We start from the raw sequence: 27,295 nt of genomic DNA, 5'->3' as shown, positions 1-27,295 counted from the left end.
ACCGTTTGGCAGCAAACAAGCTTTTTCGTTAATCTAAAATTAGTTATGAAGTAATTTCGTACGTTTAGACAATTATTGATCAGTTTATAGTTTTATTAGATAGATAAATATATATACATACATACATATATATATATATATATATATATATATATATATATATATATATAGATAGATAGAGAGAGAGAGAGAGAGAGAGGGAGAGAGAAAACAAATAAAAAAAGAAATATATATATGTATATATAATATATATGTTAAAAATTTTTTAAGATAGACTTAAAATTTTGTTAATATGATATTTATCTAGATAGAAAGATCACAGGTTGTTGTACGTATCGTATAAAAAATCTCTCAATGATACGGCATTTGCAATCAAACGGTTATGGATCTCGTTGTTATATTTTTCTCGATTTCATTTCGGCACAATTTTCTCTCGTTCATTACATACAGTAGATTATCTTTTACATTTCTGCGTGAAGTATCGGCAAGCGAATCAAATGACCGTCAAAATGTAATTGTTCACAAATTCGAAATATATTCGACACCATTGGCAAAGTCATATTGATCGATCTTCCGATCTTATCATAGAACGAGGAATGTATTTCTTTCTTAATCTTTAGACTATCATCGAGATCGTGAATTTGAAAGAAAATACAATTGATAAATTTAATAATTATTATCGGGCTGATTTTAATTTCCAACGGAGAAATAGATACGCAGCGATTCGTAGAATAACGAATATCAAAAGAAGTGCAAGAATGTCCAAAGTAAAATCAGCATCAAGCATGTCGAGCTCCTCCAACGTCGTTTCTGGATTTTTAAAGTGGCAGTATACCTGTGTAATAAATAGAACAACGATCATGAATCATTCGTCGTCGTATTAATGATAACAATATAAGGATAGTCTATCAAAACAAATTATATGTTTAGATTAACATAATTGTAATCGACTGAAAATGAAAGAATAAATAATCAATGATCTGCATTGATGAAAAAAAAAAAAGGAAAAAAAAAAAGGAAAGAAACAGAAAGAAGAAATTCTCATTGACAATTTTATATCCCATTTATAAATTTTAATGATTATTAAAAATATACTAATAAGTAAATCAATTAATTTAATTGTTAATAAAATTTTATTACCTGGAAGCATTTGAGTTTTTCTCGTGCAAATGAATAAGTGGCTAATGCTGTTCCTTCAAAACCATATCTGATATAACTAAGATAGGTTATCCATCTAAGGTAAACAGGAATAGCGTCGAAACTGACGAAGAAACCCGAAAATAGTAGAAACGGTACTGACATTACTGGCGCTAAAAATACGCCATTTTGTACATTCATGGCAGCACCAACTACAAGACCTACAGATTGTGCGACGAATGATATCAACAGGCAGGCACTTAGGAACATGCTAAATCTCATCATTTCGGCTGGTTGACTCGTTAAGAAATAAACGATTGTTACGTAGATTATACAAAAGATGGCCTGGAAAAAGAGATTGATATATAACATATACAAATTAGTAATAATAATAATAATAATAATAATATTATTATTATTAATATTTTAATATTATTAATTTTCTTCTCGTTAGATAATATTTCTGTTCCGAAATATAACGAGTGTATCGATAAATGAAAAAAGTTTCGTTGATTTACTTGAAAAGGTATGTCCGACAAAGTGATGGCCAAATAATACGCTTTCAGAGAGTACCACCTGTTAAAATTTTCTTTGAGAAGTACTGGAAGTTCTAACGGGACTGTAATAATAATAAAAACTTCGATCAGTCAAATGCTCTTTTTTTTTTCCTTTCTATTAAATCCAATAAAATGGAAGATCAATTATCGAGAATTAACTTACAGGATAAAATTGTAATTGTCATGGACGTGTACATAAGGAATAACATGTTGAAGAATAAAAATCCAAGATTGCTTAGTACTTTAGCACCATCATTACCGATATCATAATAAAGGGCACTTATCAAAAAGCCTACCAGAATATGTGCAAATAGACGAAGATACATCAGAGTCTAGAAGAAAAAAAAAAAAAAAAACATTAACAAAATATATAATACGTATGTATTATTAATGTGCATGCATGTAATATTAATTAATTTAAGTATTTTATTATTAAACGTTTTGTTATTTTTCTTTTTTTTTCCCCACTACTTCCTTCCCCTCCTCACTTTTCCAACTTACCCAATCTCTTCGACTGAAAAGTAACGTTCTCTTTAAAACGATCCAGAATTGTACGAATTCTGAGGTAGGATATCTTTCTGGTGTAACGATGATCGTATTATCGAGAAGTGCTGCATTGACATTATCTTTTTCATTAGAAATAGATATCGTTACATCGTTAGCTGTTATTAAAATAATGGTATGAGTATATTATTAGATTTTAATGAAATATAATATTTAACCCTTTCAGTGCTATGGGCGCACATATGCGTCCAGGGAAAGCTATAGATATAGACTATGGACGCAAATACGCGCTCGACAGATGTTATCAGTATGGACTATGGACGCAAATACGCGCCTGGCAAAAATGATCAGCGTACTATGGTCAAATGTATATTTTCGGTAATTGTTTCTATTGTCCAACATTCTGAAAAAGTATTCAGCACTCAAAGGGTTAAAGAAAAATTAAAAATAATAAAAACAAAACTCTTGATAATGAATAAACACGTAAGTGTTTATATCGTAGGTAAAGAAGGAAAAAAAAAACAAAAAAAAAAAAAAAAAGAATTGATAAATAATGGATAAAATGGAAAACGTTCAATGTACCTTGCTTGATAATGTCATTCGTGGCATAACTTGGAATAATTCCACCGTTATTAACTTCCTTTGTTTGTTCATTCTCTGGAAATTTTTCCTCGATATTACTGACATCATTTTTATCTTTAACCACTTCTCGTGCATTGCCAATTATTTCTATGTCCTTCTCGAAACTCGAATTCGCTCCGCTATTATTCAAACCATCATTTTTAATATCAGGAAATGGATGACCCTCGCGTATATCATATTTTCCATTTTTTATCGCGTTCACCAAATTTTTCAAATTATCACCGTATTCCCCACAAGCGACTTCGATTACTATAAAATTTTCGTTATTAAATTGATTAAGTCGACTTAACAATCATAAATCTTTTTTTTTTTATTTTTATTTTTATTTTTATTTTTATTTTTATTTTTTTTTTTTTTTTTTTTTTAACAAGATTATTTATCATCCGATAAAATTACTTACTGAAAGATGCTGGGTTATGATAACTTGGACAATTGAGATTAATTGTTTTTAAGAATGGTACCAGCTGAGATGTAGATCCCTGATAAACGCATTGACCTTCGGCTAGAGTGTACAAAGCATCGAACATTTCGAATAATCTTGCACTTGGCTGATGAATCGTACAAATGATTGTTCTCCCACCACGAGCTAGTGTCTTCAAGAGGGATATACATTGAAAACAAGATGACGAATCCAATCCACTGTAGAATCAAATAATAAATTATTATTATTATATAAAATTTATTTATCGAAAGCTATTAAGGATCTATTTTGTTTCGTATCTTAGATTAATCAAAATTTATAATCATTGATAAAATCAAATCGTTGCACGATCGGTTAGAATAATAAGTAGAATAATTAATATAATAATAATAATCAACTTGAATAAAAAACAAAACTCATCTTCCTTTTTTCTATTTCTTTTATTTTTTTTTCTTTCCTTTTCTTTTCTTTTTTCAAGGACAAACAAAGACCTCCGAAATAATATCATCCGTTCATTTATTTTTCCTCTCATAACGGTAAATAAAAAGAATAGTAGAAAGACGTTTAAAGATCTGTTGATCTTGTGCATATATGTTCAAGACTAAAATATCTTTTTTTTCCGATGGGAGAAAAACAACAATTAACTTACCCGAAATATTATTCGGAATATTTAAAAAAAAAAAAAAAAAAAAAAAAAAAAGAAAAAAAAAAGAAAAAAAAGAAAGAGAGAGAGAGAAAAGAATTGCTTAAGGCGTCTACTTATTGCTAGTTTTGAAAACACCAAAATTATACCGTGTGGAAGAGAAAGTGAATGAGAGTTATCGTATCAAAAAGTGGATATTAATGTCAAACTTTCACTGACTGCTTCTCAAATAGAAATGAGGATCTTGAAATACAGATTCGTTCGTTATGAATTATAAAATTAAATTAATTTTAATACGATATGTTTCTGAATATATATATATATATATATATACATTTTGATAAATAATGAGAAGTAAATAGGTATATAATTCAGTAAAAATGTTTAGAAAAGACCATGAACTACTGTTTGCAAAAGTAAAAGTTAATATGTTCTTTCGAATTTCTTAAAGTTTTTATTTTGATTTTATTCGAATCTATTCTTATATCAATCATTCAAAATAATCTTCAGATTAAATTCGTTTATTTAATAATTATATTCAAAATGGAAGAATTTGAATAAGTGTCATGTTGATATTATTTAAGAGAACGTTAAATTTTTATTAATACTTAGATTAATTACCTCGTGGGTTCATCGAAAAACATAACAGGAGGATTATTGACAAGTTCAAGGGCGATCGAAAGTCTTTTTTTTTGACCACCGCTTAAGTTCGAGGTCATAGTATGTTTGTGCTCGGATAAACCGAGTGTTTCCAATATTTCTTGTATCTAAAAAAAAAAAGCATACAACATGTTCATTATAATATGATAATTGATAACTAAGATAAATTCATTTTTATTTATTTAATTAATAATTAAATATTAAAATAATTAAATATTAAAATTTATTCTATAAATTCTATTATTATATTTGCCTTAAATAATATAGATATTATAATACATTTAATTAACTTAATATTTTTTATTGTATTTTCAATAAATAATTGAATTTATTAAAATTTAAAGAGTTATGAAATTCTTATAATATATTATTTAATTACACACACACACACACACACACACACACACACACACACACACACACACACACACACACACACACACACACACACACACACACATGTGTGTGTTTATAAATATATTATAATATATTTAACTAACTTGACATTTTGTCTAGTAAATAATTAATTAGATTTATTAATAGCCTTTATAATACTAAAGATGCAAAGTTTCTATAATAAATATATTATTTAATTTTATATATGTATACATATATTTTTTTTTTTTAATTAATAATTTAACTACATTATACAAAAACTAGAAAATTATAATAATATACAAATTAATTTATTTATTATACGCACCACTTCTTCTTTCTCGTTTTTCGGAACGTGTTTACCAAGTTTAAGACTTGCAGCGACCTTCATAGCTTCGACGACAGTTAAATTGCCATGAAGCTGATTATCTTGCATGATGTAGCAAGAGAGTTTTCTAAAGACACTTAAATTCCTTTCTTGTTCATTCATCGTTATACTTCCTTCTACTCCTGCCGATCTGAAAATATAATTAATTTTTAATTTAATATCATTAACCGTTTATTTACTAAGTATGAAATTAATTCCAATCAAAAGTATAATAAATAATTATTAAATTTTAAGAATGCAAAGATAAATAATTTAAAGTCCATTCGAACGTACGATACTGATCGAACAAAAAAAAAAAAAGGGGAAAAGAAAAAAAAAAGAAAAGGAGGGAAAAAAGAAGAAAAAATAAGAATAGCTTCTAATAAATAATTCATAAGAATGATATATAATTAAATACAAAATTGATAATAACATTTATAATTCCATCAATAATAATTTTACTAGGAATAAAACTCGTTTAATATCTCTCTCTCTCTCTCTCTCTCTCTCTCTCTCTCTCTCTCTCTCTCTCTCTCTCTCTCTCTCTCTCTATCTATCTATCTATCTATCTATCTATATCTATCTATTTTGCTTTCATAATACAATGAAGTCTATGTATTACATTAGATATTTACAAGTCGATCAAAGAAAGAAACCTGTTTTCTTAAATTATAAGTAAAGCAGAAAAAAAAGAAGAAGAAGGAAAAGAAAAAAAAAATAGAAACGATGATAAAACTTTTATCTATTTTTTTTGTCCCTTATCTTTTAAGAATACGATAAAGAGTACCTTTCTAACGAAATGTTATACTTCTCTATACTATTTCAAAATCGAATTTTACATAATTCTCTATGTATAAATTTATCATTATTTATCTTTAATCATACGATATTTAATTCTACTTGAATATATATTTATCGACAAATTTCTATTATATATATTATTAGACGAAGGATTATAATTCATCTCTTGTATTTGACGAATGAATCTTCTTATTTTTTTCTCTTTTATTGAAAGTATTAAAACTAAAAGATAAAAATTGAACGAAAATTATTTGAAAGAAAAGAAGAAGATGACAAACACGAAACTTAATTTTTCTTTCAGATCATTCTCGATAAAATGAAAAAACCTTGACACTCGGTCTTGATCCTAGAATCTCGTAGTACGCGTGTTTATGCAAATGATGAATATAAATAACTTAGTTGGATGTTCAAATGCCATAGAAATAAATTTTAGTAAGAGGATAGACGGGACTACGTGCGTGTACATAAAATATTTTTTTCAAAAGAAAGAAAAAAAAGAAAAAAAAGGGGAAAAAAAATGAATAAGAAAAAAAATAACAAAACGAAGAAAGCAATAAGAAAAAAGGAAAAAAAAAAAATTAAATTATGTACCACTTAAAATGTTAATGATATTATCGTAAAAATACGACGGCGCGGCGAATAACAATTCAAAAATCTGTTTATTTAATACATATCCAGTGGAAAATTTATTTCATCTCTTGATAAAGTAACGATTAGGATAAAAAGAAAAAAAAAAAAAAATAAATAAAAATTCTTGCTAACAAAAAGTATTCTTTTCCACATTCCGTTATTTATATAATCGCAGAGAAAATGAAGAAAGTGAAATGATTTCTCTTCTAGTAAATATAAGGTAAAAGTAGTTCTTATAGGAGAAAAAAGAAAAAGAAAAGAGAAAGAAAAGAAAAGAATGAAAACAAAAAAAGAAAAAAAAAGAAAAAAAAAGAAAAAAAAAGAAAATACGTAAAATCGAGTGTAAATTTACTTATTCATCAGCAAAGAAGATGTAAAACCTTGACCGAACGATCTTGTTGTACAACAAAAATATTTAAAAAAGTATCTTATAAAAGTTAAACTTGTAAACAATGAAATGTTATATGAAGACGGCCGAATAAAATAAATTATTTATGTTTTTTTCTCGTTTTTTTTTCCTTTTTTTTTTTTCTTTTACAATATATAATCTAACGTAAGTACATCGCGTGTGTAACGTAACACATAATTCGATTGATTACGATGCTACTTTCGCAAGTTACACAATTTATACATCACTACGAATAGAATAATTTTGTACTTTATATTGTGTGTTTAAAAAGTTAAAAAAAAAGGAAAAAGAAAAAAAAAAGAAATTAATACAAAGAATAAAAAATCATTGAATGAAACATAAGAATATGTAACATGGAGGTCGTAATTATATATCACGTGTCCAAATATAAATATTTTAATTCATTTAATTAAATTATTTCATCTTGAAATAATATATAGAAACGTATAAATAAATATTAACTCACTTATATCCAGTGAGTATATTCAAAAGAGTCGACTTTCCAGCACCTGATGGTCCCATAATGGCTGTTAACTCGCTAGAACGGAGTCTTCCGCTCACAGATTTTAAGATTGTTTTTACATCTGTAAAATAAATATTAATTAATTAATAGGAATACGAGAGAGAGAGAGAGAGAGAGAGAGAGAGAGAGAGAGAGAGAGAAATAGAGAACACAGTAATATAATTGTACTGTTGAAATAAAAAATATGAAATATTAATATAAATAATAATTTTTAAATAACAAATCAGATAATAATATAAATAATTTTGAAAGATAAACACGGAATAAAATGATAGTAAATTACTTCGAGATATTACGTTACAATGAAATGTAATTACCGAACGTGTTCTGTTAACAATGTAATAATAATAATAATCCTGTTAACGATAACAATAATAATAATAATAATAATAATAATAATAATTATTATTATTATTATTATTATTATCAATGCGAGTTTATTAATATGCACATATGGTGCAAACGTTATATGATATTTTCATTGTGACGTATGATTATTAACGTTCATGGTTCCGGATATCGAACAAACAGCGTTGAATAAGCAGGACAAAGTCCAGATAAATGAACGCATCATTTTGTTTTATTCGTTAATAAATTTAATGTCGTCGATCGAACAAAACTATTACCAACTGTTATTATCGACATTGAAAGAAAATTATATTATTAAAAAAAAAAAATTAACGAGGATGATTATACAATTCTCTTTTTATTTTATTTCATTTTTAATTTTTATTTAATATACAAATTTAATATGCCAATTATACTTTTTTTCTTTCTATTTCTTCGTTTTTTTTTTTTTAATTTATAAATTATCTATTACAAAATCTATTTCGTTTTGAAATAATGATTTAAAAAACAAAAAAAAAAAAAAAGAAATTATGTAAAGAAGAAAGAAAAAATATAACAATCGCTCTAATGGATTTTCTGTCATTTAAAAAATATTAAAATTTCTAATAATTATCACACGATTAATATTAATTTTGCTGATTTTTGTTCTATTTTCTTAACAAAACTTTGTCCTTCCTCAAAAATGTTCTTTATAAAGTTATTTTTTTTTTTTTTTATATATAAACGAGATTTTCATTAGTTAAACCTAAAGGAAATTAATGTGTAATAAAATGATTAGTCAGGTGAAAAATAATTGGAACAATTTGGTAATAATAAATACCTTAGGAGGAAGTAAATTAGTGTAACAATATATTTTTGGATTTTAAGTCATTCAATACAACCAAACAATAAAAGAATATATATATATATAATTATGAATCTAATTGCATAATTATTTTAAATAATTTAATGTTCTCTTTCTTATTTTCAACACAATTTGTATTAATTATTTACATTTTTTAATCAATGCATTAAATTTTTTTCTTTCAATGAATTAAATTTCAAATAAAATTATTCATATAAAATTATTCATGAGAGAATAAATATTTCAAATAGTCATTTGAAAATATTTCTCCATAGTTCTTGTAATATTACTTATTTATTTCTCAAAGTTACGCAAACGTGTTGCGTCGTGTTAGAAGTAATTTTTTTTTCAGTGGCTTCCTTTGCTTTGAACATTCTTTTACATTGCATTAACGATTGCATCGGAAATTACAAGTTTCCTTTGATTTTAAATCCAATCTATCCCTTTTCCCTCGTAGATTGCAAACATGCACGTATATATTGTACATCGATTGTGAAAGAATTGTCAATTGTTAAATTAAATATTTCTAGTCTCTTCTGTAAAAACTTTTCTTTTCTTTTTTTCTTCTTTTTGCTTTTCCTTTTCCTTTTTTTTTTTTCGTTCCCCTTCATTTGAAATCAAAATAAGAAAGAAGATAATGCAAAATTATACGCAATATTATATTTATTTTTATATATTTATTATTAATTAATACAATTTCTATTGCAATGAAGAATTAATTAATTAAATTAATTTTCCTAGAATGATCATAGGATTTTACATACTTGATCCAAATAAATATTACAACAAAGAGAACTATTAAAATATTATTTATTTCTCTTTGTTTTCCTTTCACAATAACGAAAATAACAATAAAAGAAATTAAATTTGTTGATGATATATTGTGAAATGATTCTTTGCCTCAGTTCTCGTAAATTTTTGGAAAATGCGTCGAACATACGTGTGGTTATACGAAAAAAAAAAAAAAAAAAAAAAAAAAAAAAAAATTAACAACGTAAATATTTAATTAAAACAAAAACTATTATTAAAAAACAATTAATGAGATTAGGGAATAATAGTTTCTCATTTATCGAGCGTTTTAAAAATGTAACACGTTGATTAAATATCTTTCGTCAATAATGAGTTGATTCAAAACTTGAAAAATTGATAAAGTCATAAAAAGAACACTGATAAGTTACGTGTATTGCAGTTCGCTATTGAACAAATATGAATGTATTTGAGCATATGCAAGTAATAACATTGTAAACACACAAGAGAAAATTGTACCAGTTAATTTGTTAGATGTTTTCGAGAAAAATAAAAAACAATGGCGTTGATATAGACAAAAAGAAATAAAAGATCGATGCACTCTACTCGATATAAATAAAATGTGGTCAAGAATTCAGAGATTAATAAAAATATTAAATACAAAGCCAATGAGAAAACTATCTTCTTTTTTTTCCTTATACATATACATATACATATATATATGTATATAATTCTGCAGTAATGACGAGTAACAAATGTTTATTTCTTTTATTATGATTTTGCATTATCTCCTTTTATTTTTTATTTATTTTTTCTCCTTTTTATCTTTTAACCAGAAAATTAACACCTTTTCAAAGAGAAAATTAACACCTTTCAATTCTTTTTCTTTCTTATTCAAGTGCATTACAATAATCTTTTATTTGAAATAAATATTATCGATAAATAAATTGATCATGAAACAATAATTGGCCAGAAAATGAAAATGAAAATATAAGTTAGAACGTATTAAGGATAATTTAATATCTTTTAATAGTTGTACCTTCCGGATAAGGTGTCTAACATCAAATTGATAAATTGTACAAATCGCAGACAAAATGGGGGAGGTCAAAGATACATCAGTGTTTCATATTATTTTTTGATAACTCTCATATTATTTATCTCTCTCTCTCTCTCTCTCTCTTTATCTTTTTTTATCTCGAGCACTTTGTTTGATAACTATAATTATTTTTCTCTTTGAATTCTAACAATTCTCACAATAAAATCTACGTCAATGTTTATTTTCGAACGAATCATTCGAGAAATAATGAGATTTATATTAAAATATTTTTCTTCCTTATATTATGACTCTTAAATAGGTGTGAATTAAATTAAAATACAATGTATAAAATAAACATACAATAAACGACGTTTATGTGAATAAAATTTTTCTTTATGAAAATTTATTTTTAAATAGTAAATCAATTAAAACGTGATTACCGTCGATTAAATTTTAATCATATAGTTTTATCATATATGTCATATAATTATTAATGATAATCAAATATTTACAAATATATAGAAAATCTAATTAACAAAATGTATAAGTTCTTACTAAAATAAGACTTAATCGACGTTAATCGTAATTCAATTTGGGTTCAAACGAAAAAAAAAAAAAAAAAAAGAAGAAAAAAGAAATCTAAAAAAGACATAAAGAAGAAGAACAAAGTAAAGAAATTAAATAAAATAAAATAAAAAAGAACATAATAAAAAACATAAAATAGAAAAAAATGAAAGAGAAATAAAGTAAAATGAGCAAAGAAATAATAGCCTTCTTATCTAAAATATAAATATAAATCTTTTCGAGGATAAAGAAGACTCCAGGAATAGAAAAGTAGATGTACATATCACACGAGTCAATAGTTTCTCGAAGCTAACACATAGATCGTTAATCGTATTTGCGGGTTTATGTTATAACTGGATTTCTTGCAAAATCGAGGTCAATGATCGTATGCATGTTAAATCGGTAAGTAGTACACTGTTATACTATTGATGATTTAGTAACTAGAAATTACTACACTTATTATTATTGTTATTATTTATTTTTGTTATTATTATTATTATTATCATCATCATCATCATTTATTATTATTATTATTATTATTATTATTATTATTATTATTATTATTATTATTATTATTATTAATAGTTAATAAGAATAAAAGTTAATAAGAGAGAGAAAGAAAAATATTTTCGATCGAAAAACGTATCTTTATATAAACAAAGAGTTCAATGAAATTTTCTTCTCTCTAATTCGAAGAGAAAATCGAAGGTCGACTTAGAACTAAGAAAGGATGAATTACGATCGAACAATAACGTTCTCTGTTGCTATTTATGATGCATATATTATATGCATATAATTACCTATGTATGTATATGGATTTCTCGGTAAATGCATTGATAAGAGAAAAGGAAACGTAATAATTTGCGAAAGAGAATTATGTTCCTTTTTTTGCTCATCTTATCTTGAGTACAAGAAACTATGACACGGTTTATTCACAATTTATCCTTTGTCTTTTCTTTTTCTTTTTCTTTTTCTTTTTTTTTTACAAAATAATATAGATCATTATTACTACAGATTTTGAAATCGAAGAATGAAGTAAAAAGAAAAGAAAAAAAAGAAAAAGGAAAAAAAAAAGAAAAAGAAAAAACAAAAAGAATATTATAAAATATACTTTTATAAAAATATTTCCTTTTAATTTTGAAATAAAATCTACAATCGTAGGAAGGGATCAATTAGGGCACGTATTTCAATTGTCAAAACTTTTCCTTTTGATCTTTCAACTATATCATTTGTTACATTACATATTCCGTTCGCGATCTCGGTCTAACACGACTTACAACATCATCGGTAAGTAGACAGTAAACTTGAATTATGTAATTCGATGAATACTATATAAGTTTTTTTTTCCCCCATTCCTCTCTCTCTCCTTTCTTTTCTTTTTTTTCTTTTTTTTTTTATTTTCTCTTTACCTCTTTCTACGTTCCTTAATCTTTTAAGAAATAAAAATGAAATCTAAGTTTCTTATATCAAAAGGAATCGTCTATGAAAAAATATTAAAAGTATAAGCTTTCATCGATTCATTCTTTCAAATATTAAAAAAAAAAAAAAAAAAAAAAAAAATCAACTATAAATGAGTATGGGGAATGTGCGATGATTAATAAAAATCTTGCGATGTTTAAAAAAATTAATATGACAATATTATAAATATTTATCCTCCAATATTCTCTCGACGATTATTTTATTCCTTTCGATGTACATATATTATCCTTTATATCCATTCAATTTTAATAAGTTTATATATATATTGGGTTGACAACTAAGTGATTGCGGATTTTTTCAATAAATCCATTATTTTGTTTTGTCAATGTGTTTAAAGCACCTAATCTATATTGTTTTCTTGTTCTTTAGAGTTTCGCTTTTATTTTAGTATAAAAAAAAAAAAATTGTATCGATCAGTTATTTAATTTCGCTTTTATCCCAATTTAAAAATGAAAGAATAAGACGCGCATTTTTCAGACATATTTTATTGTATTATTTCTGAAAAGGCAAGAATGCATCGCAAGCACATAACAAGAAGTTATGTGTCGTATATGGGAATGAAGCATTAAAAGAAAGGCAGTGTTAAAATTGGTTTTCCAAATTTCATTCTGATAATTTTTCATTGAAAAATGCCCAATGATTTGCCCGTCCAATTGAAAATGATGAGATCCATATCGAGGCTATTATCGATTCAGATCGTCATACCACAAGACGTGAAATTGCAAAGAAGCTCAATGTATCGCATATATGCATTCAAAAAAAAAAAAAAAAAAAAAAAAAAAAAAAAAAAAAAAAAAAAATGAAAACAGCATGGCTAAGTTAAAAAATTCGATTTATGGATCCCTCATCAGATTAAGGAAATTCATTTGATGCTACGCATTAGCATCTGCGATTCGCTTTTGAAACGCAACGAAATTGATCCATTTCTGAAACGACTGATAACTGGCGACGAAAAATGGATGGTTTATAAAAAAGTTAATCGGAAAAAATCGTGGGTGCTGCAAGATGAACCACCCCAGACGACACCAAAAGCTGAGATTCACCAAAAAAAGATTATACTATTAGTTTGGTGGAATTATAAAGGAATTCTGTACTTTGAACTTTTATCAAAAAACCAAACGATTAATTCAAACGTTCAACAATGAGCGATGCAGTACAAGAAAAGCGGCCAGAATTGACAAATCGTAAGGGTGTTGTTTTCCAGCATGATAATGTAACTCAAATCTTTTGTTATTCGCCAAAAATTATTGGAATTAGGTTGGGATATATTGTAACATCCATCATATACCTCTGACCTTACACCTTTAGATTTTTAAATTTTACCGTTTAATAAGTTTTGTATGGAATGAAATAAATGGTAAAATTTTTAATGACACTGATGATGTAAAATCACATTTAATTCACTTTTTTTGCTGCCAAAAAACAGAAGTTTTTGAACATGAAATTATGACACTGCCTAAAAGATGACAAAATGTCATCGATAAAAATAGACAATACATAATTGAATAAAATTATATTTTTAAGCAAAAATTAAAAATTTTTCTTCTTATTTAAAATCACTTAGTTGCCAACCCAATATATACCAATAAAATTGTAAATATATATATACAAATAAAAGAGTAAAAATAAAAGAAACTTACTGTTTTTGCGTCCTTCTCGAACTTTATAAACGAGATCAGAGAAGGCCAAATCTACTGGTGGCCTCTTTGGTAAATGAGTGATGGTTTTTGGCGGCGCTGGTATAACTTGTAACCGAACAGCTGAATTTTTCCTGGATTGTAATAATATCCCATTGGCATCGTCGTCCTTCGAGCAGTTTCCCTCGAGCTTCATCGCGATTTATTTTTTTGGTTTTCTCTTTTTTATATATATATAACTTTATATATATATTACCCTTTTATATATACACGCATACATAGGCACACATACGCTTTTCTTCTTTCTTTTTTCTTCACGAGAAAGAAGCCAGCCTTGAATTACAATATGGAGGAGATATTTTGCAAAATTATATATTTCTTTCTCCCTTTCTTTTCCGTTTTATGCACTTGACCTTTCGACTGGTCGACTTTCTTCTCACCGTCTGTAAAATTGATTCCATACGTATCTCTTTTTATAATTTTATTCATTGAAATTAATTGTACACACACTTTTTCTTTTCTTTCTTACTTATTTACTTTCATTTCTATTTCTTTTTTTTTCTTCTTCTATTTTTTTTTTTTTTTTTTTTTATTTCTTTCTTTCTTTTCTCTTTTCTTTTTCTTTTTTGTACGTACGATAAAAATAAACATTGAATTATCTTCGTCGTGCATATTCATCTATTAAAAAGAATTTATACGACGATAGAAAAGAAAAAAAATAAATAAATAAATAAAAATGTTATAAAGAAAAAAGAAAAAAGAAAATGAAAAATGTTATAAAGAAAAAAGAAAAAAGAAAATGAAAAATGTTATAAAGAAAAAAGAAAAAAGAAAAAGAAAAGATAGAAAAAACTTCAATATATTTATTTTATTTAATAATTTCCTACCACGATCGGCTTTTTTAAGTTTATATACATAGTATTATATACCATTATGTAATTTGGAAGCTTTCTAGGAGAACGTGACTACGGACAATTACTTTTATATGATAAAGAAATAAAATAAATCTAGCGATCTAGTGCAATCACATTCCCGATGGTAAACGTAACGTTGTGAAAAGAAGTCGTTCATTGACGTTAATAATTTTGTCGGAATATTTATCTATGTTGCTTCTTAATTACGGAGATAAATGTACTTAAAAAAAAAAAAAAAAGGAAGAAGAAGAACTTGTACGTATTTCTAACAAATTTCTCTAAGCGAGAGTTAGCTAATAAAAACTTCAATTTATTTATAAAAATTTATAATGATATAATTATCTCCGTTTGAATTTACATTTAATAATTGTTACTATATATATATATATATTTTTTTTTTTCTTTCTTTTTTTCCTTACATATGTCTACATAATTAAATCATGCACGTTAGAAAAAAAAAAAAAAAATAAAAATATGTTCCAAAGAAATGTTAATATGTATTTTAAAACTTTAAACAAATTTTCTTTTTAAGCTTTCTCGTGGAGATATATAAAATTGTTTAATACACACACACGCACACACATACATATATATATATATATATATATATATATATATATATATATATATATCAATTAAATTCTTACATATTTCAAAACTGTAATAATTATATATCTGTTGCCGAGTATTGATATAAGTAACACTAAGAAACAAAGATCTCTCGTCCGACAAACCTTCTTCTTAGGCTTCTCAAACAAAAAGAATGATGCACTTTCAAGCGAGACTCTCTCTTTCTAGAGAGAAATTTTCTCTAATCGGAGAATAAACCAAACCAGTGATGTTTAGTCACCGACGATGATATCGACAACGATGACAACGATGACGACGACGACGACGACGACGACGACGACGACGACGATATGGCTTCTCGCGTATAATAACACTCGAATATTAACAAACAAGGGAAAAAAAAAAAAAAAAAAAAAATGAAAAGCAAAAACCAAGTGGAAAGAAAATATACTTTGCGATTTTAATCGATATTTATATTTTGAAATATTTCAACAAAAAAGGGAAAAAAACAAAACGAAACAAGATAAAAGAAATAAAATGAGATTTAAATAGGATGACGAATTAAGAGAAGATTAAAAAATCGATGAATATTAAAAATTTAAATGTGGAACAAGAATATAATAAGGAAGGGAAAGAGAGAGAGAGAGAGAGAGAGAGAGAGAGAGAGAAAGAGAAAGAGAAAGGGAGAGAAAAAAAAATATTGGAAAAAGAAAAGGAACGAACGAAATATCCTCTTCTCTCTCTCCACTATTATATTCGCGCCTCAATGTCTTGAAACTGACTGGTTTCACTCTGCTCTTGCCGTATCACATTGATCGCCATTGACCGTCTTTTCCCCCCTCTAACCCCTCTCTTTCTCTTTCTCTCCCACCTCCTAGCCCTCAGCAACTAAACCCCACTCTCTTTTTCTCTCTGTCAGGTCTGTTTATCAGTCTTAATATTATCTCTTCTTATTTGTAATTAATGTTCATTCGCACCTTTCTTTTTCATGTCATTGTTATATTAATATTTTATTTCTTTTTCCTCGTGTAGGTACTCTTTTTCTCTTTTCTTTGATCGAAGAGAGCTCTCATAGCCGAATACAAATATTGATAAAAAGTACATGCATAAGAGAAGAAGTACATGTATTATCATCGGCAAGGTTAAAGTCGACGTGATGAATTTAAATTAAATATCGTTTCTCCTTGATTGGTATGAGTAATAAAAAATCAAAAGAAAAAAAAAAAAAAAACAAACAAAAGAAAACAAAACAAAACAAAAATAAGGAAAGAAAAATATATAAATGAACAATATTGTCTTTTCTCTCTCTCTCTCTCTCTCTCTCTCTCTCTCTCTTCGAACAACGAACGCGTGATTTTTCGCGTGATATATATATTTATATATAATATATATATATATATATATATATATATATATATATATATATATATAATAAGTGCTTAAATCGTAATAAAATAATGTATAAAATATATCAAAATGATACCTCTTTTTTCTTTTCTTTTTTTTTTATACATTTTCTTTATCACGATCTCTTTCCTTTTTTTTTTCTTTTTTAATTTACCCATTTATTCGAATTATTGTTCTTTTCTTTTTTATTATTATTATCATCTCATATTTTTAATTTTGGATAAGAGAAAAGAGCACATCCTCGTTTCATTATTTTATCGTCGTTTATATATCATAATATTTTTTTTCTAAGCAATTGCAGTTAGTTCAACGAAAATTGTATATTTTTAAAATTTTTCTCTTCTTCTTCTTCTTTTTTTTTTCTTTTTTGTAATAAAATAAGAAGAGATCAACCAGTTATAACAAAATCGATCTAATACTTCATTTCTTATTTTTATAATGAAAAATCGTGCTTTCACGATCCAATTAAGGATATGAGAAAGTTGAAATTAATTTTATCTAATTGCAGGATACCAATTTATAATAATAATAAATATATTATTATTAATTATAATCTTATTTTTCGTAACGATTTGTTCAATAAGAAACGTTATCGCGTATAATAAATGTCAAGTGTATATAAAAAAATAAAAAAAGAAAAAAAAAAAAGAAAAAGAATTGTCATTTAAACGTTTTCAAGAAAATAATAGTGTATTATATTCGTAAAAGAAGGTCACTCGTGTTATTAGTTTTTTCTTTATTACAAGGTTTTTTTTATTCATTTCCGCTTCCAATACTTAATTACAATAAAATCTTAATATTATATCATCTGAGTATTTCTTCTTCAGTTGAACGAAGTACGAAGTTCTTATATGAATAAAAAAAAAAAAAAAAAACCAAAAAAAAAAGAAAATTATCATGTAGAACGTTGTGTCTTTAATCTTTGTACTCTGAATGGAATTTATATATATATATATATTATATATACAAACTAACATATATATATACGCCATTGAAGAATAAATATTCATATCAGACACTAAGAGCGTATATATGTGCCTTCAAAAAATTAACAGTCAGGCAGGAAAAGCGTATCGAGCATCATAAATATTAAGTACGTCAGTATTAAACTATTCATTTAAATATATATTATATTTTACACTTTAAGATTAAACTAATCCCATTCAATTTCGTCATTGTTTATCTTATAAAAAGAGAGTGACATTAAAGGGCACAAATAAGGGGAGGAAAAAAAAGAAACGATAATAATATTATATCAAGCGGAAAATATAAAATCTGTTACGAATATTTAAAAATATTTTAAGCTCGTTAGTAAGTAATTATCGAAATGCAAATAAATTGAAAAATTTCAATAGTCTAACGAAATTCATTTAATATTCTTATTTTTTTTCATTAAACACTATCAGTTTCTAAAAAATACTCCTAGAATCAATAAGCAGTTATGATCCAATGAAAAGCTCGTTGCTCTAACATTTTACGTCACGATGACTATTCACGTTTCAAACTAACATACAAACCTGACTAAATGTATATCTTATGAATGTAAAAAACATTTATCATCGTAATATATATCGTAGTACATTTAAATATTAAGTATACGATTTTGTGATAACAAACAAAACAAAACAAAAAAAAAACCGAAAAAAAGAAAAAGAAAATAGAAGAGAATATTTTTCACGATTTATGTGTATTGCAAAAATATCGTCAATTCGCATTAATATATCAATCGTAAAAAACGATCAGCGTTTTAAGGAAAAAAAGAAAATTCGTTTCAATGTCGTACAGCACTTCTTTTCGTTTATATTTTTCTTCCTTTTTATTCTTTTGTTTATTTGTTTGTTTGTTTTTTTTTCTTTTCTTTTCTTCACAATTGATCAAATCGATTTTGACGAATAAAAAGTAAAAAAGAAAAAAGATAAAATAAAAAGCTTTTATCCTTCTGTCGAATTCATTTCAATTTATCTCGTTTCTATTTTTAATAAATTGGATTTGATTTACTATAAATCGATTTATCATCGACCGAGCATTAATTGAAATTTGAAATTATTTTGAAATGATATTGATGCTAAATTAATGAAATTAAATCTGTTTTCTGGTGTAAGATAATATTTTGCAATTTGATTAAATATTTATCTCCTTTGTGAAACAAAAAAAAAAGCAAAAAAAAGCAAAAATAAAAAGCAAAAAAAAGCAAAAAAAGAAAGAAAGAAAAAAAAATCGTGTTAAGAAATAATCATACGAGTACGAAAAATTGCTGAAAAATGATTATAAATTTAATATGATTATTGAGTAAAATTCGAGATGTGTTAATTCATTATGAAAAATTATATTTTTTTTTCCTCATCGCATTCACACAGTAGTTGCGAAATGAAATTGACTTTTATACGTTTACAATGGACATCAATATATTCTCTCTTCCTTACGCATATATATATATATATATATATATATATACACACATATACATATACATATGTATGTATATATTTCTATTTTTTTTTCTTTTTCTACTTCCTTTCAAATCGAAAGGATGTACGCATCCTGCACTTACACATACATACTTCCTTTTTTTGGAGTATATAATCAATGTCGCGCGAGTCTTATTCATCGATTCAACGATAAATATAAAAAAAAAAGATTATTTCTAACTAGTCCATATTTTCTCGATATTCTTATTTCATTCCATATTTTTTTTTCCCTTTTCTTTTCTTTATTTTTTCTTATTTTTTATTTTTCTTCTTTTGTCATTTTCTATTTACGTTAGTACATTGCGTACGGGTCATGAGATATCACGTTGTCATGTTATTTCGATTGGATCCAATGACTTAAGCAACCATAGACAAATATTTTTGTTACGTTACCAGGGGTTAATGAAATTTTACGATTCTTACATCGTATTTCAGATATTGACACTATTTTTATATGGATAACTATTATAATACTTGAAGCGTTCAAAAATGTGCAGGCCTTGGAAACGCGTTGAACGCACATAGGCGCCGTACGCGATATGTTAATATTATTTTATATGATAATTTTATTTTAAATATCATTTAATTTAAATATTATTATTATACTATAACTGCTTTCATTGTTTTTTATCTGTTTTTTCTTCTTCTTTTTTTTCCAAATTCGATTATAAATTATTTAACATTCAATAAAAATACATGAAATGTTAATTCAACGGTGAACTCAATGGATTTTCTCTGTCTCTCCCTCTCCCTCTCCCTCTCTCTCTCTCTCTCTTTCCTTTTAAGAATACTTATATTTTTGCATAAATTTATACGGCACAATGTCATTTTATATTCTCGAGAAATTAATTAGAAGGTAATGTCACGTTCTTCTTTACATTACTGATCGCAATCGACATAATCGATGCGGGATTCTACGATGAGAGTTATAATTCCAAGGAAGACCACAATTTTGTTGGAAACGATTCTATAATGAATTTCTAAGGACGATAAAAGACCAGAAAAAATGAAAAATAAAAAAAAAAAAAAGAAATTTAATTAAAGTAAAAAGGAAAAAAAATAAAAAAGAAAGAGAGAACAAAAATTGAAGGTAACGTTTAAGAAAGAGAGAAAGAGAGAGAGAAAATGTTTCTCTTTTGTTTGATTATATTCTTAATTTATTCGAAATGGATTTTTAACTTATTAATGATTCGCTCGTAAAATTTCTAAAAGTAATAATATCCTTTATTATCAATAAAAGTCAATTTATTGAGAGTGTTTTTAGCGCGAACGTAAGTATAAAACTAAAGCTATTGGAATAAAGGTCGCTTAGACAACGAATGGGTCAAAGATCGCCGAGAGTAAATCGTCGGTTTTAAAACACTCGTATCATTATTACTACGTGATTAAGAATATATTCTTAAACTAAAAAATTTGTTTTCTCTTAAAAAAAAAAAAAAAAAAAAAAAAAAAAAAAAAAACGAACTATTTCCAATTGTTCTCATGCAAATTTTTTTCTTTTCCTATAAATACAAGATCATTGTGTTTCGATGCGTTTAATGCGCATGTTAATGTTCGTTTATTTTTTTCCTTTTAATTTTTTTTTTCTTTTTTATAAATCTTCTTCGAAATAAATTATCGTTTAAATTATAATATCGAAATAAATCATCGAAATAAATTATCAAGTAAATAAATTATAGTTTAAATATCATTATATTTCTTTTATAAAACATATAATAAAACTTGAAATTTTTACGATTCTACAATGTCACAATGCATTTAACGTTTAACTTTATAGATCCTTATTATTTGTAGATTCAATAATTGTTTTACTTAGAGATAATTAAAATGATCATAGTTAAGTAATAATAATAAATTTATGAATAACCCGTTCTATTATAAAATTTTATTATGTAATTTCTAAAGAATAATTAAAGATAAAATTATGAGAAAATTTTATATTTACGGACATTGATCCATAACAAAATCTAACATGATCTTACGTGTGTATCTTGTGAAAAAAAAGCATAATTACAAAAGAAAAATTATCAAAGAATAAATGGTAATTGTAAAATTATCATAAGAACATACGGTCAATCGTAAATGAATTTTATGTCGTGATTAGGCCTAGAATCTCGAAAAATGTTGAATTTATTTTATTTCTTTAACGATAAACGAGTATTAAAAATAAGCATATAGATGTATATATATTACTCGATGATTTTATGAATGAAATAAAATTGATCCATAGATCGATTCGATACCTGAATAAGTTAGAAACATTTTTTTTTCTTCTATTATTATTACTATTATTATTATTATTATCTTTTTTTTATTTTTTTATTGTCTTTTTTGAAAGTATCGATAAGTTGATAAAATATTTAAAAAGAATTTAATTTTGATCGTATATATGTATACATATGCAAAACACAAATCTATATATATAATAAATACTTACGAAAACGAATGAAAAAATATTTTAATAAGAGATATCTTGAAAATATTCATATCGTGTCACTGCATTCTTATTATGTCCCTTCTTTCGACTTCTTCGAAGAAAATAATTTTTGGAATGAAGAAATATTATAAAAAAAAAAAAAAAAAAAAAAAAAAACACGATCTTTTTTCTCCCCTTTTCTTTTCAATTTTGATAATATTCTATAAAAAAAAAAAAGGAGAAAAAAAGACTAATAAATAATTTTCAAGTCTTTCTATAATAAGCGACAAACAAAGAGAGATCTTCGATTTTTTTTTCGAATAATCGAATAAAAGTTCAAAGTCCAATGGATTACAGCTGATTAACAGTCATCATTGTTTTATCTAGTTCTAATTTTCTTTATCAGAAGTATCTATTAAAGATTAAAAAATAAAGGTTTACAAACACTTTGTACCAATCTGATATCTTTCGTCGAAGATAATTATTATCGAGTTTTCAGTATCCCTCACATATACATTTCATTTATTATTCATTAATTATTCATTTTAAGATTAAGATTCATTCATTCATTCATACATTCATTCATTCATACGTTTGTTATTTTAATTAATGTTTTAATGTTTCTTAGAAGAGTTAACTATGTAGTATGTAAAAAATTTTCCAAAGAAAAAATTTATAAATTCAGATGAAATCTGACGATAGAATATAAGTAATAAAATTAACGATATCGTTGCTATTCATTGGTAAAATAATAATCTTTTTCTTTTTCTTTTTTTTTTGTTCCCCCTTTTTTTCAATTATCACATAAACTTCTTTTAGATCGAGTATATATTTTAGAGGCGGTTCAATATTATTAAATTATAATAAAATATAATAAAGAAGGAATTTAGGAACATAACTGTTTAGAAACGTAAAAACAAAATCATTTATATTTGACTTCTTACATATACATATATATATATATATATATATATATATATATATATATATATATATATATAAAGAAAAACGAAAAAAAGCAAAACAAAACCACAAAAGAAAAAAGACACAAAAATCAAACCGATGGATGAAGCTCGAGATATACCGCTACAAGGATAACTCAATAATTTCTTCGATTATTTAAAAATCACATAATTATTATAGTTCACATAGAACTTCATTTAAGTATATCAATCGAATTAATATAATATTTTTTAATAATATACGAACCTATCGACTCCATTTCCATAGCAATTGTTTTGCACATCGTATTTCTCCTTCATCATGCTTTAGCTCTTTTTATCTTTCCTTCTCTTTTTTTCACACTTTAATGATTGCCAACTATTGGGTTTCTATTACATCTGAAAAAACAATAATTACAAAAATTATTACAATTATATATTTCAAATAAAATCTAATCCATATTACATGAGAAATATTAAAAATATTCTATGAGAATTATATTATCATAAAAACTAGTAGACTTAAATGATGAAAGAGAGAGAGAGAGAGAGAGAGAGAGAGAGAGAGACAAAATTAGTATTTTATCAAAATTACATAATCGCCTCTGTATGTGACGTTGAATAATATTTCATGATTTTGGCAATATTCAGCAAGAGAAAATATGTTAGAGATAGATAGATAGATAGAGAGAGAGAGAGAGAGAGAGAGAGAGAGAGAGAGAGAGAGAGAATTAATGTTTCGACAAAATTATATAAATGTTTCTCTATGTGACGTTGAATAATACTTCATAATTTTGTAAATTGTCAACAAGGAAAAATAAGCAAGACAGAAAGAGAGAGAGAGAGAGAGAGAGAGAAGAGATGCAGAGGATAGAGGTAAATAGATAGATAAATAGATGGAAAAGAAAATGCAAAATATGTTGAAATACAAATGGATTATATAAATATGAATAAATCAAACGAATAACATGAAAGACTAATTATTATTTTACAATCTAAAGTTTATATTTTGTCATATCTTCATTCTTTCCTCTCTCTCTCTCTCTCTCTCTCTCTCTCTCTCTCTCTCTCTCTCTCTCTCTCTCTCTCTCTCTCTCTCTCTCTCTCTCTCTCTTACACACGCACACACACACACACACAACAGAGACAGATAGAAAGACATGCATTATTTTTTCCCGTTTGTTTCTGTTGCTTTTTTTTTTCTTTCGGTTCATTTTATCATCTTCAATTTTTTTTATTTTCTTTCATCTTATTAAAATGTGATTAATTATTTAAATAATGTAATTTGTATCATGATAGATTTGTTTCAATCCGGATATCAATCTATCAACGTAATTATCTTTTCTAAAATAATCTATCATTGACATAAATAGTTCGTCAATAGAAAATATAGTATTTTCAATTAAATTTTTCTATGATCATTTCCTTTTTTTATTATAATTTTTTTTTTCTTTTTCTAAATGTCTACAAGAAAAAGTAATTATTAAATGAAATACAAACGTTTCTACGTGTTTGCGTTAAAATCGAATCGACATTTAATATCAATTACTCCATTATTTCTAAATAATGTGTATGTATACATTTAAGAATATCAAATGAATCTAACGGTCAAGGATAACATCATCAATTGCTCTTTTTTTTTCTCATCCTCTTATCCTTCCTTTTCTCGTCTTTTATTTTTTTTCCTTTATTCCTTTGTTCCGTCAAAATTTTTACGCGCAAAATCGCGCGGTGACGTTTATAAAAAGAAAACCTTTTAAAAGAACCGATCTAAGAAATTACAATTAACAATATAATTCGTCATTTTTATTTTCTGTTTCTTTCTTTTTTTTTATCTGTTCCTTTTTTCTCGTTGTTTTGTCGTTTTTTCTTTTCCTTTTTTTTTTTTCCGGTAACAATCCAACGTACGTACACATTATATTTGCATATTGTTGTTTAATTACATCTCCATTATACGTATGCACATATTCTAACATTTAAATGATACTTACTGAAGTAGTCTGTATCATATTATATTAATGAGTGAACGTAAGAAATTAATAACACGTAAAATATAAAAAGTCAATTATTTGTGCAAGTATATTCAAGATTTTCTATAATATTTATGTTAGGTTCTTGAACTTTTACAACGAATAGATCTTAAACATTTTTAATTATATCCTTGACTTTTGCATTCTCTCTTTTTTTCCTTTTTTCTTCTTTTTCCCTCTCTCTATCTCTCTCTCTCTCTCTCTCTCTCTCTCTCTCTCTCTCTCTCTCTCTCACTCTCTCTCTCTCTCTTTCGAAAAATAAGAAACACAATCGAACAATTTTTCCTGTTGTTTTTTTTGCTATATTATGTTTCTAATAAAAAGAAAAATGACGTAGCGAATTCTTTCTTTACTCTTTTTTTCTTCTTCTTTTTTTTTTTTTTTTTTTTTTTTACCAACATTGAAATCACGTTCTAATAATTATAACACTAAGATCTATCATCATTGGACATAGAAAAAAAATCTTGATATTCCATTTTGCATAATCGTTATGGCAAGATTATAATTCCTCATTTTAACAATATTTCATAATATGTTAAGAGGTAATAAGGAATTATTTTATTGTTCTTTATAATTTACATCAAAGATAATGTTTTTTTAAAAAAATTCTATATATTATCTCTATTTTTCTGATTTATTCTATCAAGATTTTTCTTTTCTTTTTTTTTTTTTTGTCCTTTTCTTCTTCTTATATTTTTTTTTTCTTTTTTCTCTTCTTTTTTGTATCATAAACTCATTTCCAATTAAATGTTATACTTCGTATCATTGAAAACGCTAGACAACTAACAAATGACATAAATTAATATTCAGATTACGATGATGACAAAAATAATTATAATAACAATTATTATTATTGTTAACATTATTGATACAATAATATTACAATAATGTTTATTGTTCGATATAATAATAATAATAATAAAAAAAAATAAATAAATAAATAAATAAATAATAATAACAATAATATTAATAATTATTATCGTTCGAAAAAAAAAAATATATATATATATATATCAAAGATATATATATTATTAATATAAATTTCCACACATATATATAATATATATGTGCATACGTGCACGCACGCATATAAATATAAAATATTCTAATAATTAATTTTAGAATTCATAATGATTTCCAGAAACTTTGATCTTTCCTCTCTCTCTCTCTCTCTCTCTCTCTCTCTCTCTCTTTTTATAAAAGAAATACGTGTTGTGTAGAATTTAAATGTTGAACATCCTATCTGTGAATCATATATATATATATATATATATATATATATAGACGACACGTGCAACGTGCAGCATCGCATACGATGACGCTATAACGTATCCGTGTTCCATTAAAAAACAATTTAAAAAAACAGTTTAAAAAGCAGACAAAATAAGAAGATAAATATGTATATGTAAAAGAGAGAGAGAGAGAGAGAAAGAGACAGTGAGAAGAGAAAAAAAATTAATTAAGAATAATACGAGATAGGTTATCCATTCTCTTTGTATCTTATCCATTCATCACTATAGAATTTATCTGTTGAAATTTTTTGCCGATCAAAAAAAAAAGCTATTTTTTGGCGACCAAAAAAGAAGAAGAAGTTTAGATTAATAGAAGATTAAAAGTATCTCAAAAGTCTTATTTACTTACGTGATGAAACGAAAAAATATCAAAAAAAGAAAAGAAAAGAAAAGAGAAAGAAAAATAAAAAGAAAATTAAAAGCGAAGAGATAAAGCTTCAAGGTCGTTCACTCTTTGTTACTATCTTCAAAGTATAACGTTATTGAATGCTATGTGAAAATCAATTATAATCAGATCGTTCGCATTCATTCGTTTTAATACTTAAACGTAGTAATGACGAACGAAAAATTTTCTTAAAGAAAGAAAGAAAGAAAGAAAGAAAAAAAAAAAAAGAAAAAAGAGAAAAAAATAAAGATATTTTTACTATTTCACTGTTTTTGACTTTTTCGTCCGTATATATTACGCTCCTCGTTTTTCTTTTCTTTTGTTTTATTTTTATTTATTTATTTAATTCCTCCTTTTTCTTTTTTTACACGTTTACTCCGTAACTTCTGTCCGACGACGAATGCGCTTAAAACTCTCGTAAAAACCGACGAAGAACTGTAACAAGAATTACGTTCAACTGATCACTGAGTACTGCCTTTCTCTCTTTTCAACAAGCCTTAGCGTTTAATTACTAATACCAATATACTTCCTCTATAATAACTGTATTA

The 27,295-nt window shown here is 25.5% G+C and overlaps 1 protein-coding gene across 5 annotated transcripts; it reads right to left on the bottom strand.

The window, feature by feature from the left end:
- Positions 1-282: 282 nt before the first annotated feature.
- On the bottom strand, positions 283-27,295 carry LOC124427812 (ATP-binding cassette sub-family G member 4). 5 transcript variants are annotated; one of them, XM_046971141.1, is made up of 13 exons: positions 26,712-27,295; positions 23,309-23,439; positions 14,328-14,767; positions 7,613-7,730; positions 5,268-5,457; positions 4,526-4,671; positions 3,241-3,479; positions 2,781-3,089; positions 2,196-2,356; positions 1,858-2,026; positions 1,656-1,756; positions 1,141-1,482; positions 283-835 (listed from the first exon to the last, which is right to left on the bottom strand). In XM_046971141.1, exons 3-13 carry the CDS (start codon positions 14,518-14,520, stop codon positions 677-679), a joined length of 2,127 nt encoding a protein of 708 aa, XP_046827097.1. In that variant the 5' UTR covers positions 14,521-14,767; positions 23,309-23,439; positions 26,712-27,295; the 3' UTR covers positions 283-676. The 5 variants fall into 5 exon arrangements, with proteins under 5 accessions (XP_046827097.1, XP_046827100.1, XP_046827101.1 ...); XM_046971144.1 differs by having other exon boundaries at positions 14,328-14,458; positions 27,007-27,295; XM_046971145.1 differs by lacking the exon at positions 26,712-27,295 and adding an exon at positions 26,543-26,561 and having other exon boundaries at positions 14,328-14,458.

This window comes from Vespa crabro, chromosome 11, assembly GCF_910589235.1.
Source record: "Vespa crabro chromosome 11, iyVesCrab1.2, whole genome shotgun sequence".
Classification (NCBI taxonomy): Eukaryota; Metazoa; Arthropoda; class Insecta; order Hymenoptera; family Vespidae; genus Vespa; species Vespa crabro.
The sequence above is the reverse complement of the archived record's forward strand: the minus strand, read 5'-3'. Positions and strand labels throughout refer to the sequence as shown.